General features: G+C 45.9%; 1 protein-coding gene across 1 annotated transcript; it reads left to right on the top strand.

Moving 5' to 3' along the window:
- Positions 1–1,915: 1,915 nt before the first annotated feature.
- LOC129833863 (cilia- and flagella-associated protein 70-like) lies at positions 1,916–13,180 on the top strand (the record flags this gene model as incomplete). The annotated part of the gene is made up of 17 exons (XM_055898702.1): positions 1,916–2,080; positions 3,198–3,290; positions 3,600–3,691; positions 3,935–3,995; positions 4,394–4,588; positions 6,982–7,113; positions 7,773–7,898; positions 8,192–8,325; positions 8,600–8,715; positions 9,102–9,287; positions 9,487–9,680; positions 10,207–10,359; positions 11,377–11,538; positions 11,852–11,941; positions 12,129–12,230; positions 12,603–12,650; positions 12,733–13,180. Coding segments are annotated over 17 exons (2,130 nt in total), but the record flags the coding sequence as incomplete, so codon positions are not given.
- Positions 13,181–16,720: the final 3,540 nt, after the last annotated feature.

Here is a 16,720-nt window from a genome sequence, read left to right as displayed (position 1 = left end):
TGTAACGGATGTGAAATGGCTAGCTAGTTAGCGGGTGCGCGCTAGTAGCATTTCAATCAGTTACGTCACTTGCTCTGAGACTTAAGTAGTGTTGCCCCTTGCTTTGCAAGGGCCGTGGCTTTTGTGGAGCGATGGGTAACGCTGCTTCGTGGGTGACTGTTGTCGATGTGTGCAGAGGGTCCCTGGTTCGCGCCCGGGTCGGGGCGAGGGGACGGTTTAAAGTTATACTGTTACATTGATGCTGTTGACCCGGATCACTGGTTGCTGCGGAAAAGGAGGAGGTTGAAAGGGGGGTGAGTGTAACGGATGTGAAATGGCTAGCTAGTTAGCGGGTGCGCGCTAGTAGCATTTCAATCAGTTACGTCACTTGCTCTGAGACTTAAGTAGTGTTGCCCCTTGCTTTGCAAGGGCCGCGGCTTTTGTGGAGCGATGGGGGCGAGGGGACGGTTTAAAGTTATACTGTTACATTGGTGCCGTGACCCGGATGCTGGTTGCTGCGGAAAAGGAGGAGGTTGAAAAAAGGAGGAGGTTGAAAGGGGGGTGAGTGTAACGGATGTGAAATGGCTAGCTAGTTAGCGGGTGCGCGCTAGTAGCATTTCAATCAGTTACGTCACTTGCTCTGAGACTTAAGTAGTGTTGCCCCTTGCTTTGCAAGGGCCGTGGCTTTTGTGGAGCGATGGGTAACGCTGCTTCGTGGGTGACTGTTGTCGATGTGTGCAGAGGGTCCCTGGTTCGCGCCCGGGTCGGGGCGAGGGGACGGTTTAAAGTTATACTGTTACATTGACAGGTTTGGTATCGCAAGACTAAGGTGAGATAGTCTTGCAGTGGCAGGTGTGTAGGAACGGTCAATACTAATTTGCCACTCGTGATTATTACAGAACTGCTTTAGGTGTGTGTCTGTGTGTGTGAGAGAGACTGTGATATGAGTGGAGAAATGAAACAGACTTGCAGAACAGACTACCAGAACAGAGGCAGCCATGTTGACTAATTCATTCTGAGCCACAGCAGTTGTCCAGATTATCATCCATTCTATTCTGTGCCAGTTTTTGTGTCCTTGTTGCTCTCTCTCTGTCTATTGGAGTTTTGTTTAAAGTATCATTCTGCTGAGGACATTTGGTTAGTTGTTTTGGTTTGTTTTTGTACATTTCCTATGTAGCTAGATAACACTTTATTGCCCTTTAAAAAAAATTATATGATACCCTCAGGTGTCCTAAAATAGAGAATCAAAACACTTGATGGTCCATGTTATTACAATCTTAAAACAAATTGTTTGTGTTAGCGCAGTACATCTCATAACCATTAGGTTTCTAAGGGCTCTTAGCTTGTACATGAACAAATGTGGAAATATGAGATACATCCGTTAACCACAACACACCTTTGACACATCTTTTAGTATTTCACAGCTGTGCAGCACTGTATCTCTGCGGGGATGGTTTTCACTCATTGCCAATTGGCTTGTTGTGTCATAGTTTGGATTGTTAATGGGGGCTGCTGAGGGGAGGACGGCTCATAATAATGTCTGGAACGGAGCAAATGGAATGGCATCAAACACATGTGTATGATGTATTTGATACCATTCCACTGATTCTGCACCAGCCATTACCACAAGCCCGTCCGACCCAATTAAGGTGCCACCAACCTCCTGTGATGTGCTCTAATGCTGTCACGCTACCCCTGAGGTGCTGAACTTGAGTTTTTGCATTACCTTGGCAACATAGAACCAAACCACCCCCTGCTGAGTGATTATCTGGTGTTATTATGTGTGACCCGGGTCATGTTCATAAGGCGACAAACGGACTGAAACAGGAGGGACGACTATGGACTTGGTCCAATAAGTACTGTCATTTTCGTTTACCGTTGCAAAATGTTTTGTTACGGTGTGCCCTAATGAACATGACCCTTGTATTGTGTTTGACAGGCTAAGAGAAACATCAGTGTTCTGAGAGAGAGTATCAGGGCTCCGGCCACCCAGGGCCGAGGTAGGGCCCCCTCCTCCGTAGGCTCCTGCAAGGCGATCCCTAGTAAGCTGTTTGACGGCGGTCACAAGGGCGGGAAGGACACCAAGGAATTGCCCAAAAGGGTGAGCGACTGACTTACTGCTTTTTTGACCATGATGGGGCTCTGTGTCTCAGACAGTGGCTCTTTCTCAATTCATCATTACTTGATGCCTAGCACCCTCTCTCCTTGCCTCTTTCTCAGAACACATTGGAGAACAAGGTGAGATGGGAGGGACCTTTGACCTTCTCCTCCAATATGGTTGAGTAGGAGACAAGGAGATAGGATGCAAGGAATCGAAGAAAAACTAACTACTAACTAACTAACTACTGCGATAGAGCTAGGATATGACTTCTTTGTAAAAGGTCTCAATAGCATTCAGTGACATCCTGTTGATAGGCCAGCTGCAGTCTCCCACAGAGCATCTTAGATCAGAGACCCTGATTTCCTCTATGATTGAATTATGGGTCGGCAGCAACAGGACCGCTTCCCAAAGCAATTAGCCTTAATGGCAGCAGCTTGCCAGCGTCGTCAGAGAGCGGTGAATCATCTCGTTAGCTGTTAGCTCATCTGGCCCCTCGCTACACCCCCCCCCCCCCCCCCACCCCCCGTGGCACAGCAGCTGAAAGATCGACGAACAAACACACCGACTCATGTGCGTACGCACACATACATACACGGAAACATACACACACACATACACAGCCACCCCACCAACTAAGCATCTGTCATGGCCAGACAAATAACAGGCTCTTACACACAGGCATGCACCCACACACACATGTGCCTCCACAAGTGTGCACACACACACACGCTCACACACACACACACACACACACACATGCATGCCCACGGATGCACACACACAAAGTGCACAAAGTACACATACATACACACACACAAGCATGCAAGCATGCACAGGTACATGAGTTGATCCACACAAACAACAACCTCTCATTCATGGTTCATACACAAGTGTTGCCTAGAAGTGTTGCCTACACATGCCCACATCCAACCAGAAAAGAACTGTTTAATGGTTGAACCATGCAGTTGGTTTGCTAGTGTGTATTTCCAACTTGGTCTTTTTGCAATGTCTCATGGCAATATTCTAACTTGTAAAGAGTGAACTAGAAAATAAATATGCTGTGCTTGTTTGCCTTGATTGGTGGGAGAGAAGGACATGGTGATGTGTTTAATTTCAGCCCGGGACACAGGGGAAGTCAGCACCCATTGGCTCTGATAGTGTGACTCTGGTTGAAACTGAACAGCAGCAACAAGTGAACACAGAGGGTCAGGTGAGTTGGGGTTCGGTGAACCATTCAAAAAGATCAAATCTAGGGGTCATGTATACATTTACAATGTAGTCATTTAGCAGACTCTCTCTTATCCAGAGAGACTGACAGGAGCAATTAGAGTAAGTGCCTTGCTCAAGGGCACATCAACAGATTTTTCACATAGTCAAACCAGCGACCTTTCTGTTACTGGCCCAACTCTCCTAACTGCTAGGCTACCTTCCACCCTCTATAAGTAGTACCTATCATCTCTGTGTACCATTTCCAGTGTATCTATTGCATGTGGCAAATGAACTTGAACCTTGAACTTAGATGTATGCAGATTCCAGAACCTACATCATCATTGAAATCGCTCTTGAGAAGTCACTGGTGCCAAAGAGGTCACCGGAAGAGTTAGCCAAAAGGTAACGTAATGTTTGTTCAACTTTAATTAAATATATGGAGTGGCCTCAAAGATAAACATGTAAGTTTGAAGTAATTGAGTGGAAGTACTGCAGTAATATAGATTGGAATGGGAAGAAAAATTGATGGTTTGTTTGAATAGATGTTGTAGTAGCAGTTGTAGTAACATTGTAGCAATATCCTAGTAATGTTGTTGTAACATTGTTTTATGGTTTACTACAATTTCTCTACATTTCTGTTGAAAGGGTGATGGAGCTGATACCTCCCAGAGCTCCTTTGCCTCGCAGACCTGCTGGAGCAGAGAGAGTAAACTACCACACACACACATTCCACAAACGCAATCCAATAACATGGTCTGATGATTGCACTTCCCTCAATCATTACATTCACTCTGAGTGATTGCCATCTTGTGGCCATAATCTAGACTTGTGAACACAGTCAAAGGTAGTAGCCTGCTAAAGTAAGTAGAGGCATAAAATGCCAGTGGTTTCCGGTGATGATAGCTGCTGTCTCCTGCGGTCCAGCACATCCCAAACCAACGTCACACTTAACCTTATAACGGGCTCTGGGAAATGCAAATCGTTACCAAATGTCATAATTGTTTGAAAACAAGTCTATTTTTAGCATTATTTATCCCTTCCTTCCTTGCGGCTTTGCTTCCGTCCTTGCTTCCCTACTTCCTTCCTTCTATCCTGCTGTACCAGGCTGTGCAGGAGTACCAGGCCCAGATAGCCAGTGTGGCAGGCCAGGTGTTGGAGCAGTACCAGCAGCTGTTCGGGCCTGCCTTCCTGCCCGGAGAGAAGCCTCTGGACCCAACCAGCCAGGAGCAGCGCAAGACCAAGCTCCTGGGAGAACTCAACTATTCTGGGAAGTACTTTGCTTTCAAGGAGCAGATTAAGGTGAGAAAGGGCTGGGTCGCATTCATTAGGCACCAAAAAAAATGACTGAAACAGGCAGAGAATACCTAAACTTAAGAAACAGTTGTTTTTGTTTTCTGTTGCAAAACCTTTTGCTACAGTGTACACTTATGAGTATGATCCTGGTTAGGGGAGTGGGTAAAGGATAATGTTGTGAATGACAGTTGCATGAGCGCTCAATAGCTGCTTTTGGACAGCGGGGTCAGGGCTAACCAGTGGCCAGCTGGTGCTTATCTCCTAAATTCTGGTTAACAAGCCAGTCTGCGTGTTGTTCTTCTCATCTGAGGTCGGTTCCTTACAATGTATTATAGATTTAGTGAAAGATCAATTGGATCCCAAATATTCTGATGCCAGATCTGTTTGTGCAGTCTTTCCAAGTTTGACCAGCGTAGCTCTGTCGTCCCTTTTTAAGTCTTTTTGAGAAGACAATTCAATGCTGTCTGATACATATGTTTCCCCTTGTATGTTATTCATAAACAACTGTTTTTCATAGAATAGACCCGAAGCATACTTCCAAAGTTGTGGCAAAATGGCTTAAGGACAACAAAGTCAAGGTATTGGAGTGGCCATCACAAAGCCCTGACCTCAATCCTATAGGACATTTGTGGGCAGAGCTGAAAAAGCGTGTGCGAGCAAGGAGGCTTACAAACCTGACTCAGTTACACCAGCTCTGTCAGGAGGAATGGGGCAAAATTCACCCAATTTATTGTTGGAAGCTTGTGGAAGGCTACCCATGACATTTGACCCAAGTTAAACAATTTAAAGGCAATGCTACCAAATACTAATTGAGTGTATGTAAACTTCTGACCAACTGGGAATGTGATGAAAGAAATAAAAGCTGAAATAAATCATTCTCTCTACTATTATTCTGACATTTCACATTCTTAAAATAGTGGAGATCCTAACTGACCTAAGACAGGGAATTTTTACTAGGATTAAATGTCAGGAATTGTGAAACTGAGTTTAAATGTATTTGGCTAAGGTGTATCTAAACTTCCGATTTCAACTGTAAATCTGTGGTGATGTTTTTTCTACCATGTTAGGGTCAGTACTCTGTGCTGATGTTTCTGCTGCCATGTCATGGCCAGTACTCAGTGCGGATGTTTCTGCTGCCATGTCATGGCCAGTACTCTGTGGTGATGTTTCTGCTACCATGTCAGGGTCAATACTCTGTGCTGATGTTTCTGCTACCATGTCATGGCCAGTACTCTGTGCTGATGTTTCTGCTGCCATGTCATGGCCAGTACTCAGTGCGGATGTTTCTGCTGCCATGTCATGGCCAGTACTCTGTGGTGATGTTTCTGCTACCATGTCAGGGTCAATACTCTGTGCTGATGTTTCTGCTACCATGTCATGGCCAGTACTCTGTGCTGATGTTTCTGCTGCCATGTCATGGCCAGTACTCTGTGCTGATGTTTCTGCTGCCATGTCATGGCCAGTACTCTGTGCTGATGTTTCTGCTACCATGTCATGGCCAGTACTCTGTGCTGATGTTTCTGCTGCCATGTCATGGCCAGTACTCTGTGCTGATGTTTCTGCTGCCATGTCATGGCCAGTACTCTGTGCTGATGTTTCTGCTGCCATGTCATGGCCAGTACTCTGTGCTGATGTTTCTGCTGCCATGTCATGGCCAGTACTCTGTGCGGATGTTTCTGCTGCCATGTCAGGGTCAATACTCTGTGCTGATGTTTCTGCTGCCATGTCAGGGTCAATACTCTGTGCTGATGTTTCTGCTGCCATGTCATGGCCAGTACTCTGTGCTGATGTTTCTGCTACCATGTCATGGCCAGTACTCTGTGCTGATGTTTCTGCTACCATGTCAGGGTCAATACTCTGTGCTGATGTTTCTGCTACCATGTCAGGGTCAATACTCTGTGCTGATGTTTCTGCTACCATGTCATGGCCAGTACTCTGTGCGGATGTTTCTGCTGCTATGTCATGGCCAGTACTCTGTGCTGATGTTTCTGCTACCATGTCAGGGTCAATACTCTGTGCTGATGTTTCTGCTACCATGTCATGGCCAGTACTCTGTGGTGATGTTTCTGCTGCCATGTCATGGCCAGTACTCTGTGGTGATGTTTCTGCTACCATGTCATGGCCAGTACTCTGTGGTGATGTTTCTGCTGCCATGTCATAGCCAGTACTCTGTGCTGATGTTTCTGCTGCCATGTCATGGCCAGTACTCTGTGGTGATGTTTCTGCTGCCATGTCATAGCCAGTACTCTGTGGTGATGTTTCTGCTACCATGTTAGGGTCAGTACTCTGTGCTGATGTTTCTGCTGCCATGTCATGGCCAGTACTCTGTGCTGATGTTTATGCTGCCATGTCATAGCCAGTACTCTGTGGTGATGTTCCTTCTACTATGTCATGGCCAGTACTCTGTGGTGCGTATCGTGAGGGAGAAGATGCTGCGGACCGAGGCCTTCTCAGATCCTGAGCAGCTGCAGGCCTTCCTCAGCCAGCTCTATGTGTTCCTGGTGGACGAGATGCACGTCGCCCTCAACAAGGCAAGACACACACACAAACACACATCCTTGCTCACCCTTCCCAGTCCCACCATACATACATTTACATGACCAGTTCTTTCTTTCCATGGATTTCAACCTATTCCGTTCTTCCCTTCTCCCTTCCCTTATGTAGTCTCGTAAACCCGACCACAGGCAAAAACAGTGACTAGGATCTGGTTTCAATGATGGACTCTTTTGGTATAGAGGAACTACGTCACTGCCACTACTTTATCTGCTTTAATAAAATACTAAATAGTAGCTAGCAGGATGGAGATCACAGAGGTTATTGTGTGCATTTCACAAATGGCTAGTTTGCATAATCTATCTTAACTAAAACCACTGCAAAGGTTTTGCCTGTAAACTTTGGTTTTGAATGGCAACGTTCTGGCATGGCTGCCTTGTGATTTGTTGAGAGAGTCCCCAGATGTGTTGTTTTTTTCACATAGGCAGTGACGTAGTTCCTCTCTACCAAAAAAGTCCATAATTGAAACCAGCCCCTAGTCACTGTGTTGCCTAGGGTTGGGTGTTCATAACTCTCCCTTATGGGGCCCTGTTTGTAACATGCTATATTTGGTGAAATATATTCATTATGTGCAATCGTTTGTGTCCCATAATGTACAAAAGAATACCTAACTGCCTTGCCCTTCTTCTCTCTCCAGACGTTGTCAGTGGATGCCCAGGAGACTCAGCCTCGCCCCCTGGTGGACTGTGCCCAGCTCGTACACTTTGCCAAGGAGGCCCAGCTCAACGGAGACTACCAGCTAGCTGCCCAGTACTACCAGGAGGTAACAGAGTGTTGGAGGGGATCATTTTGGGCAGGGCAAAGTGCTGAAGCACTCATCTTAATCACATTCTGAGTAGTTACACACTGTCTGTCTGCACCACACACCTTGTGCTGCAGTCACTAGAGTGCCTGTGACAAAGCTATTGAATGTTTTCAACCATTGGACCTTTAGTTGTGACGGGATAAAACATCATAACAACGGACATTTCTAAGTATGGTTTTAATTAGTTCAGAAAGGGATGTTCTAACCCTGTTAGTGGGCTTGGTTTGTTTGTGATGGTTCTCCCCCTGCAGCAGCTGACTCGTGACCGTAGCGACCCAGCCCACTGGTTTGACTACGGGGTGTTGTACATGCTGACGGCTGACTACCAGAAGGCTGAGGAGTGCTTCCACTACGCTGTGTCCATGGAGCAAAAACACCTGCCCAGGTAATAAAGAAGGGGATAGTAACCTGGTTCAGCATTCAGTCTGGTTTAACCAGACTAGGGGAATAGAGGTCCATACTTAAAACTTACATCCAGTGAAACCAGGAACTTGTCATTTGCATGTATACCTCTCATGGGATGAGGGCCCTCCTACAAGCCCTTTCTGGGGGTTTTCACCCCTGCACAATTTTATTTAATTATTTAATGTATTTTTTTTTTATGGGTAAATAAATGAATTACAGAGTCTAACTGAATGATATTCTCTGTCTGTCTGCAGTTTGCTTATGTGTGGTATCCTGGCAGAGATGGATGGACGCCTTGAGGAGGCAGAGACATTCTTTGAAGGAGCCACGTGTGTGGACCCGGCCAATGTGGTGGCCTGGACTCTGTTTGGTAAAAGATGAGAGCCAGGGAGGGAGATGCTAGCCTGGTCCCAGATACTGTATGTTTGTAACAACAACCCTAGGGTTGGCTCTACAGCACAAAGTGATCTAGGACCAGGCTGGAAACGCCTCTATCAAACACAAACAGATACCTCTGTCAGTGAACATCATCTAATCCCAAGAATTCAATACAAAGAAACAAGGACACGCCATAATACTTTAGTAATCATTTATACGGTGTTACAATACTGGAATAATGTGTTGTAATAGAGCTGTTTGACTTATTAGAAATATTGGTGTCGATTCTAATTCTTCAATTTGGAATCAATTGCGAGTCAGTTCAAAAAAAATTGCCATCCAATGGTGGTGACCATATTATCTGTGGTCACTGGTTAGGCCTGTTCTATGAGGGCCAGGAGAACTCCATCCAGACAGAGATGGCCTTCCTGGAGGCCACCAAGCAGCAGAGGGCAGCCCTGGTGGTCACCCCACCCTGCAGGGTGGAGACAAGGGTGGAGTCACCAGACCTGGGGGAGGAGGAGCAGGAGGTGGCTAACTGTGAGTCGCTAACCATCAAGCCAGGTGAGCACTGAAGTGTAGCAGATGCAGTATCGCTAGCTGGTTAGCCGAGCGACAAATCGAGCATCGTGCGGTGGCGCCACCCTGCTTGAGACTAGACGTATTGTCAGCCTTATTCAACCAAGACCATGCTTTGTGAGTGTGAGGTGTTGTTGTGCAAGAGGTCAAACTCATTTCTGTGATCTACTTTTTTTGGCTGTAGATGTGGATGGAGACACAGAAGCCAGTGTGGTGACCGGGTCTCAGAGCTGCCAGGGCAGCATGCCTGGGGAGGGATACAAGGGAGGTGCTGAGGCTGAACCTAGTGCCATGCGACACTTAGCAACCCCCACCAGACTAAACACCACCATCTATATGGAGACAGTGCAGTTCCTGCTGCAGAACAACGCACTACAGGTCAGCAACATGAGCACACACACACACACACACACACACACACACACACACACACACACACACACACACACACACACACACACACACACACACACACACACACACACACACACACACACACACACACACACACACACACACACACACACACACACACACACACACACACACAGCTACTAGACACACATGCTGTATAGAAGACTATGGATGTGTATACACTAAACCGTGGCCCAATCCAACAGAAGATAATGAGTGAAAAACACATACAGTATGTTAGACTGGTGAGCTACTATAGCTCTGTATAATAGTATCTCTCTCACACTGTCTTCATGCTTATCACTCTTTAATTTGGCCAATATTCTGAGACGAGATCTGTGCATCAGTCCAGACACATATTTGTCAGCCTTCCCTCTGTGTCCTGTGTTTGCTACAGATGGTAGATGATAAAAAGAGACTGCACGGTGATCCATGTGGTTTATTGTGCGTATGTTTCTAATCTTGTCCAATTCTGACCCTTTGTCCACAGATGGCCCAGAGAGCGCTGGCCCAGGAGCTCTTGTGTCCAGAGGGGGGTCTGAGCAGCTCCTACCACCTGGCCCTGGCCCGCCTGCAGCTGCTCAGGGCAGAGTACGGCAGCGCCGAGTCCAGCCTGAAGGAGGCACTCAACGACAGCTTTCAGGTAGAGCCAATAGACATTTCCAGCCCAATTCCCAGACACAAATTAAGCCTGGTCCAGGAGTAAAAAGCATTCTCAATGGAGATTCTCAATTGAAAGAGCTTATTAGTTCAGAACTAGGCTGAATCTGGGTCTGAGAAGCTGGCCCTTCAAGTTCAACTTTCAACTTTATTGTTTCAAAGGAAATTGGTTTTGCAGCAATTTGATGATAATCTGATGCTTCTAAATGGTTTATATATTTTTCCATACAGGAATCAAATGTCTAACACATTAGTGTGATCCCTGCAGGAATTGAACCCACAACCTTGGTGTTATTAAAACCATGCTCTAACTAAGTGATCTATACAGGACCTGATTGCTATATTGTATATTCTGGGCACGTATAGGACCCAGATGTTTATTCTGGACACGTATAGGACCCAGATGTATATTCTGGACACGTATAGGACCCAGATGTATATTCTGGACACGTATAGGGTCCAGATGTGTGTATTCTGGACACGTATAGGGTCCAGATGTGTGTATTCTGGACACGTATAGGACCCAGATGTGTGTATTCTGGACACATATAGGACCCAGATGTGTATATTCTGGACACGTATGGGACCCAGATGTGTGTATTCTGGACACGTATAGGGTCCAGATGTGTGTATTCTGGACACGTATGGGACCCCGATGTGAATATTCTGGACACGTATGGGACCCAGATGTGTGTATTCTGGACACGTATAGGACCCCGATGTGTATATTCTGGACACGTATGGGACCCAGATGTGTATATTCTGGACACGTATAGGACCCAGATGTGTGTATTTTGGACACGTATGGGACCCAGATGTGTATATTCTGGACACGTATAGGACCCAGATGTGTGTATTTTGGACATGTATAGGACGCAGATGTGTATATTCTGGACACGTATAGGACCCAGATGTGTGTATTTTGGACACGTATGGGACCCAGATGTGTATATTCTGGACACGTATAGGACCCAGATGTGTGTATTTTGGACATGTATAGGACCCAGATGTATGGGCGTTGTTTGGGCACATACACCACCTGACTGGGGAGTTTGGGAAGGCCCAGGAGTGTTACGAGAGGACCCTGGACTTTGTGACGGATGCCACAGACACACACCCCATCTACCTGCGCCTGGGATCCATCTACCTGCAGGAAGGGGAGGTGAGATGGACAGGGGGTGGGGGTCACACACACCACCTGGGACCTGAGAACAATGTATTTACTACTGGGGAATATTCAGGAGTTGGTAGTTGTTTCGGTGGAAACTGAACAATACATTATTCTAAAAATATTAAAGTTACCCACTAATTAACTCCCTGTAATTAAGTCCCTAGGAGTGTGTGAGATTCATTGTTTTTGGTCTGTTAGTTTGACTCTGCACCTCGTCCACCAATTAGGTGTTATGTCTCCAGCTCCTACCTACCGATGTGTGCCAACATGATTGAAATGAACACTTTATGTATTAACACTTAAGTTTCAGAGGGCGAAAACAACTTACCTGCGCGCCTGCAAGAGCTCCCCCTCCTGCCTCACCTGGCTGGGACTAGGGATCGCCTGTTACCGGGTAAAAATACAATTTCTACTCTTCCCAAGCTCCTCTAGAAATGATACTGCTCTTTTTGATTATGTATCAAGGATATATTTGTGTGTATGTGCATTTTTATTATTTATTTAACCTTTTATTTAACCAGGCTAGTTAGGAATACGTTCTTAGTTGCTGTGTGTGTGTGTGTGTGTGTTCCCACACACAGCTAGGGGAGCTGACTGAAGCAGAGGATGCACTGACAGAGGCCAACATCCTGAACAACGGGAACGCGGAGGTGTGGGGTTACCTGTCTCTAGTTTGTTTGCAGGTGAGCATCCAGTCCATAGAAATAGAATCCATAAAATGGTTCTCCCAATTCAAGTCAATGATGGCCAGCCAGATTGCCAGAGTTTGAGGTTTCAAACCCTTTCTATGGATTGTGTTTCTATGATCCAAACCTTATGATGTCACCACCATAGAATTACATATCGAATGAACGGATCTCTGTTGTTACATCTTGTTATGTGGGACTGAGTGCTATAGTATATACACAGTACAGTATATAGTGTGTGTAGAAGGGGGCCAGAAGAGAATTGGCTCCTTTAGGGCCGTGTACTGGGGTTTTTGACACAAACAAAGAGTTCAGGTGAAATCCATGTGTATTAACCCTCAAGTGTGTGTGTGTGGTTGTGTGTTTCAGACGGGCCGAAGACTTGAGGCAGAGCAGTCCTACAAATACGCCCTGAAGGTTGTTCCTCTCTGAATTGTTTCAAAACAATGTTATTGATATGTATATGCATTTAATGAAGTAATTGACTTTTATTTCCCAGTTGAACTTCCAGAAAGAGGCAGTTCTTCGTGAGATCAAGGCACTCCAAGATCATGTTGGCTTTGGAAATCCATGTTTCTGAAGAACAACTGCCGGCACCATCAAGGATTTAGATTAAAAAACAAAGATGAATTGTAATTCTGGTTGGTAAATACCTAATGGTTGGCATCGCAAAGTGACTGAATTGTGGAAGGAATTACACATCAATGACATCAATGAGACACTTGTCTCCATCTTCAGCTATATCTGATTAAAAGTTGTTACTTTTGCATAATGTAGGATATAATATTGTGACACAACAAAGATGTGTAGATCCAGAGAGAGTATCTGTCCAATGGTGGAAAAAGTACTAATTTGTCATACTTGAATTAAATTAAAGAAACCTTGATGATAATGACTAAAGTGAAAGTCACCCAGTAAAATATTGCTTTAGTAAAAGTCTACAAGTATCTGGTTTCAAATGTACTTAAGTATCAACAGTTTAAGTAAATGCTATAAATCTAATTCCTTATATTAAGCAAACCAGATGGCACAATTCTTAGGACAGCCAGGGGCACATCAACAATCAGACCCCATTCGCCACAATCGCAATAACGCTTGAGTAATGTACAGTTTATAAGCTACTTCCTTTCTCCATATAGTATATTGTATTTGTCCAATGTGCCGAATACAACAGGTAGACCTTACTGTGAGATGCTTACTTACAAGCCCTTAACCAACAATGCAGTTGTAAGAAAATACAACAAAAAGTAAGAGATAAGAATAACAAATGATTAAAGAGCAGCAGTAAATAACAACATTTACTCAATTTGCTATATACAGGGGGTACCGGTGTCCAGGTAATTGAGGTAATATGTACATGTTCGTAGAGTTATTAAAGTGACTATGCATAGATAATAACAGAGAGTAGCAGCAGTGTTCCAGAGGAGGGGGGGGGGGGGACGATGACAATGCAAATAGTCTGGGTAGCCATTTGATTAGCTGTTCAGGAGTCTTATGGCTTGGGGGTAGAAGCTATTTAGGAGCCTCTTGGACCTAGACTTGGCGCTCCGGTACCGCTTGCCGTGCGGTAGCAGAGAGAACAGTCTATGACTAGGGTGGCTGGAGTCTTTGACAATTTTTAGGGCCTTCCTCTGACACCGCCTGGTATAGAGGTCCAGGAAGCCTGGACCCGGTGATGTACTGGGCCGTACGCACTACCCTCTGTAGTGCCTTGCGGTCGGAGGCCGAGCAGTTGCCATACCAGGCAGTAATGCAACCCGTCAGGATGCTCTCGATGGTGCAGCTGTAAAACATTTTGAGGATCTGAGGACCCATGCCAAATCTTTTCAGTCTCCTGAGGGGGATTAGGTTTTGTCATGCCCTCTTCACGACTGTCTTGGTCTGCTTGGACCATGTTAGTTTGTTGGTGATGTGGACGCCAAGGAACTTGAAGCTCTCAACCTGCTCCACTACATTCCCGTCGATGAGAATGGGGGCGTACTCGGTCCTCCTTTTTCTGTAGTCCACAATCATCTCCTTTGTCTTGATCACGTTGTGGGAGAGGTTGTTGTCCTTGCACCACATGGTCAAGTCTCTGACCTCCCTATAGGGTGTCTCATCGTTGTCGGTTTTCAGGCCTACTACCACTGTTGTGTCATCAGCAAACTTAATGATGGTGTTGGAGTCGTGAATGGCCGTGCAGTCATGAGTGAACAGGGAGTACAGGAGGGGACTGAGCACGGACCCCGTGTTGAGGATCAGCGTGGCAGATTTTTTATTTATTTTTTATTTATTTTACCATTATTTTACCAGGTAAGTTGACTGAGAACACGTTCTCATTTGCAGCAACGACCTGGGGAATAGTTACAGGGGAGAGGAGGGGGATGAATGAGCCAATTGTAAAGTGGGGATTATTAGGTGACCATGATGGTTTGAGGGCCAGATTGGGAATTTAGCCAGGACACCGGGGTTAACACCCCTACTCTTACGATAAGTGCCATGGGATCTTTAATGACCTCAGAGAGTCAGGACACCCGTTTAACGTCCCACCCGAAAGACGGCACCCTACACAGGGCAGTGTCCCCAATCACTGCCCTGGGGCATTGGGATATTTTTTAGACCAGAGGAAAGAGTGCCTCCTACTGGCCCTCCAACACCACTTCCAGCAGCATCTGGTCTCCCATCCAGGGCCTGACCAGGACCAACCCTGCTTAGCTTCAGAAGCAAGCCAGTAGTGGTATGCAGGGTGGTATGCTGCTGGATGTGTTGTTACCTACCCTTATCACCTGGGGGCGGACCGTCAGGAAGTACAGGATCCAGTTGCAGAGGGTGGTGTTTAGTACTAGGGTCCATAGCTTAGTGATGAGCTTTGAGGGCACTATAGTGTTGAGCTGAGCTGTAGTCAATGAATAGCATTCTCACATAGGTGTTCCTTTTGTCCAGGTGTGAAAGGGCAGTGTGGAGTGCAATTGAGATTGCATCATCTGTGGATATGTTGGTGCGGTATGCAAATTGGAGTGGGTCTAGGGTTTCTAGGATAGTGGTGTTGATGTGAGCCATTACCAGCCTCACAAAGCATTCCATGGCTACAGACGTGAGTGCTACGGGTCGGTAGTCATTTAGGCAGGTTACCTTAGTGTTCTTGGGCACATGGCCTATGGTGGTCTCTGGCTGCGGAGAGCGTGATCACATAGTCGTCCGGAACATCTGGTGCTCTCATGCGTGTTTCAGTGTTACTTGCTTCGAAGCTAGCGTAGAAGTGATTTAGCCCCTCTGGTAGGATTGTGTCACTGAGCAGCTCTCGGCTGTGCTTCCCTTTGTAGTCTGTAATAGTTTGCAGGCCCTGCCACATCTGACGAGCGTCGGAGCCGGTGTAATACGATTCAATCTTAGTCCTGTATTGACGCTTTGCCTGTTTGATGGTTCGTCAGAGGACATAGTGGGATTTCTTATTAACTTCCATGTTAGAGTCCCGCTCCTTGAAAGCGGCAGCTCTACCCTTTAGCTCAGTGCAAATGTTGCCTGTAATCCATGGCTTCTGGTTGGGGTATGTACGTACAGTCACTGTGGGTACGACATCCTCGATGCACTTATTGATAAAGCCAGTGACTGATGTGATGTACTCCTCAATGCCATCAGAAGAATCCCGGAACATATTCCAGTCTGTGCTAGCAAAACAATCCTGTAGTTTAGCATCTGCTTCATCTGACCACTTTTTTTTATAACCCGAGTCACTGGTGCTTCCTGCTTTAATTTTTGCTTGTAAGCAGGAGGATAGAATTACGGTCATATTTGCCAAATGGAGGGTGAGGGAGAGCTTTGTGTGTGGAGTAAAGGTGGTCTAGAATTGTTTCCCTCTGGTTGCACATTTAACATGCTGATAGAACTGTTTTAAGTTTCCCTGCATTAAAGTCCCCGGCATCTAGGAGCACAGCCTCTGGATGAGAGTTTTCCTGTTTGCTTATGGCGGTATACAGCTCATTGAGTGCGGTTTTAGTGCCAGCATCGGTCTGTGGTGGTATGTAGACAGCTACAAAAAATACAGATGAAAACTCTAGGTAGATAATGTGGTCTACAGCTTATCATGAGATACTCTACCTCAGGCGAGCAAAATCTAGAGACTTCCTTAGATATCGTGCACCAGCTGTTGTTTATATAAATGCATAGGCCCCTGGCCCATGTCTTAACAGAGGTTGCTATTCTGTCCTGCTGATAGAAAGTATAACCCACCAGCTGTATGTTCTTAATGTTGTCATTCAGCCACGACTCGGTGAAACATAAGATATTACAGTTTTTAATGTCCCGTTGGTAGGATAAACGTGCTTTCAGTTCGTCCCATTTATTTTCCAGCGATTGAATGTCAGCTAGCAGGACGGAGTGCAGGTTAGCCACTTGTCGCCTGATCCTCTCAAGGCACCTTGATCTCTTTCTGCAAAATCTCAGTTTCCTTCTCCAGCGAATAACGGGGATCTGGGCCTGGTCGGGTGTCTGTAATATATCCCTCCTGT

Source organism: Salvelinus fontinalis, chromosome 34 (genome assembly GCF_029448725.1).
Source record: "Salvelinus fontinalis isolate EN_2023a chromosome 34, ASM2944872v1, whole genome shotgun sequence".
NCBI lineage: Eukaryota > Metazoa > Chordata > Actinopteri > Salmoniformes > Salmonidae > Salvelinus > Salvelinus fontinalis.
Note: the sequence above shows the minus strand (reverse complement) of the source record. Positions and strands in the feature narration are given on the sequence as shown.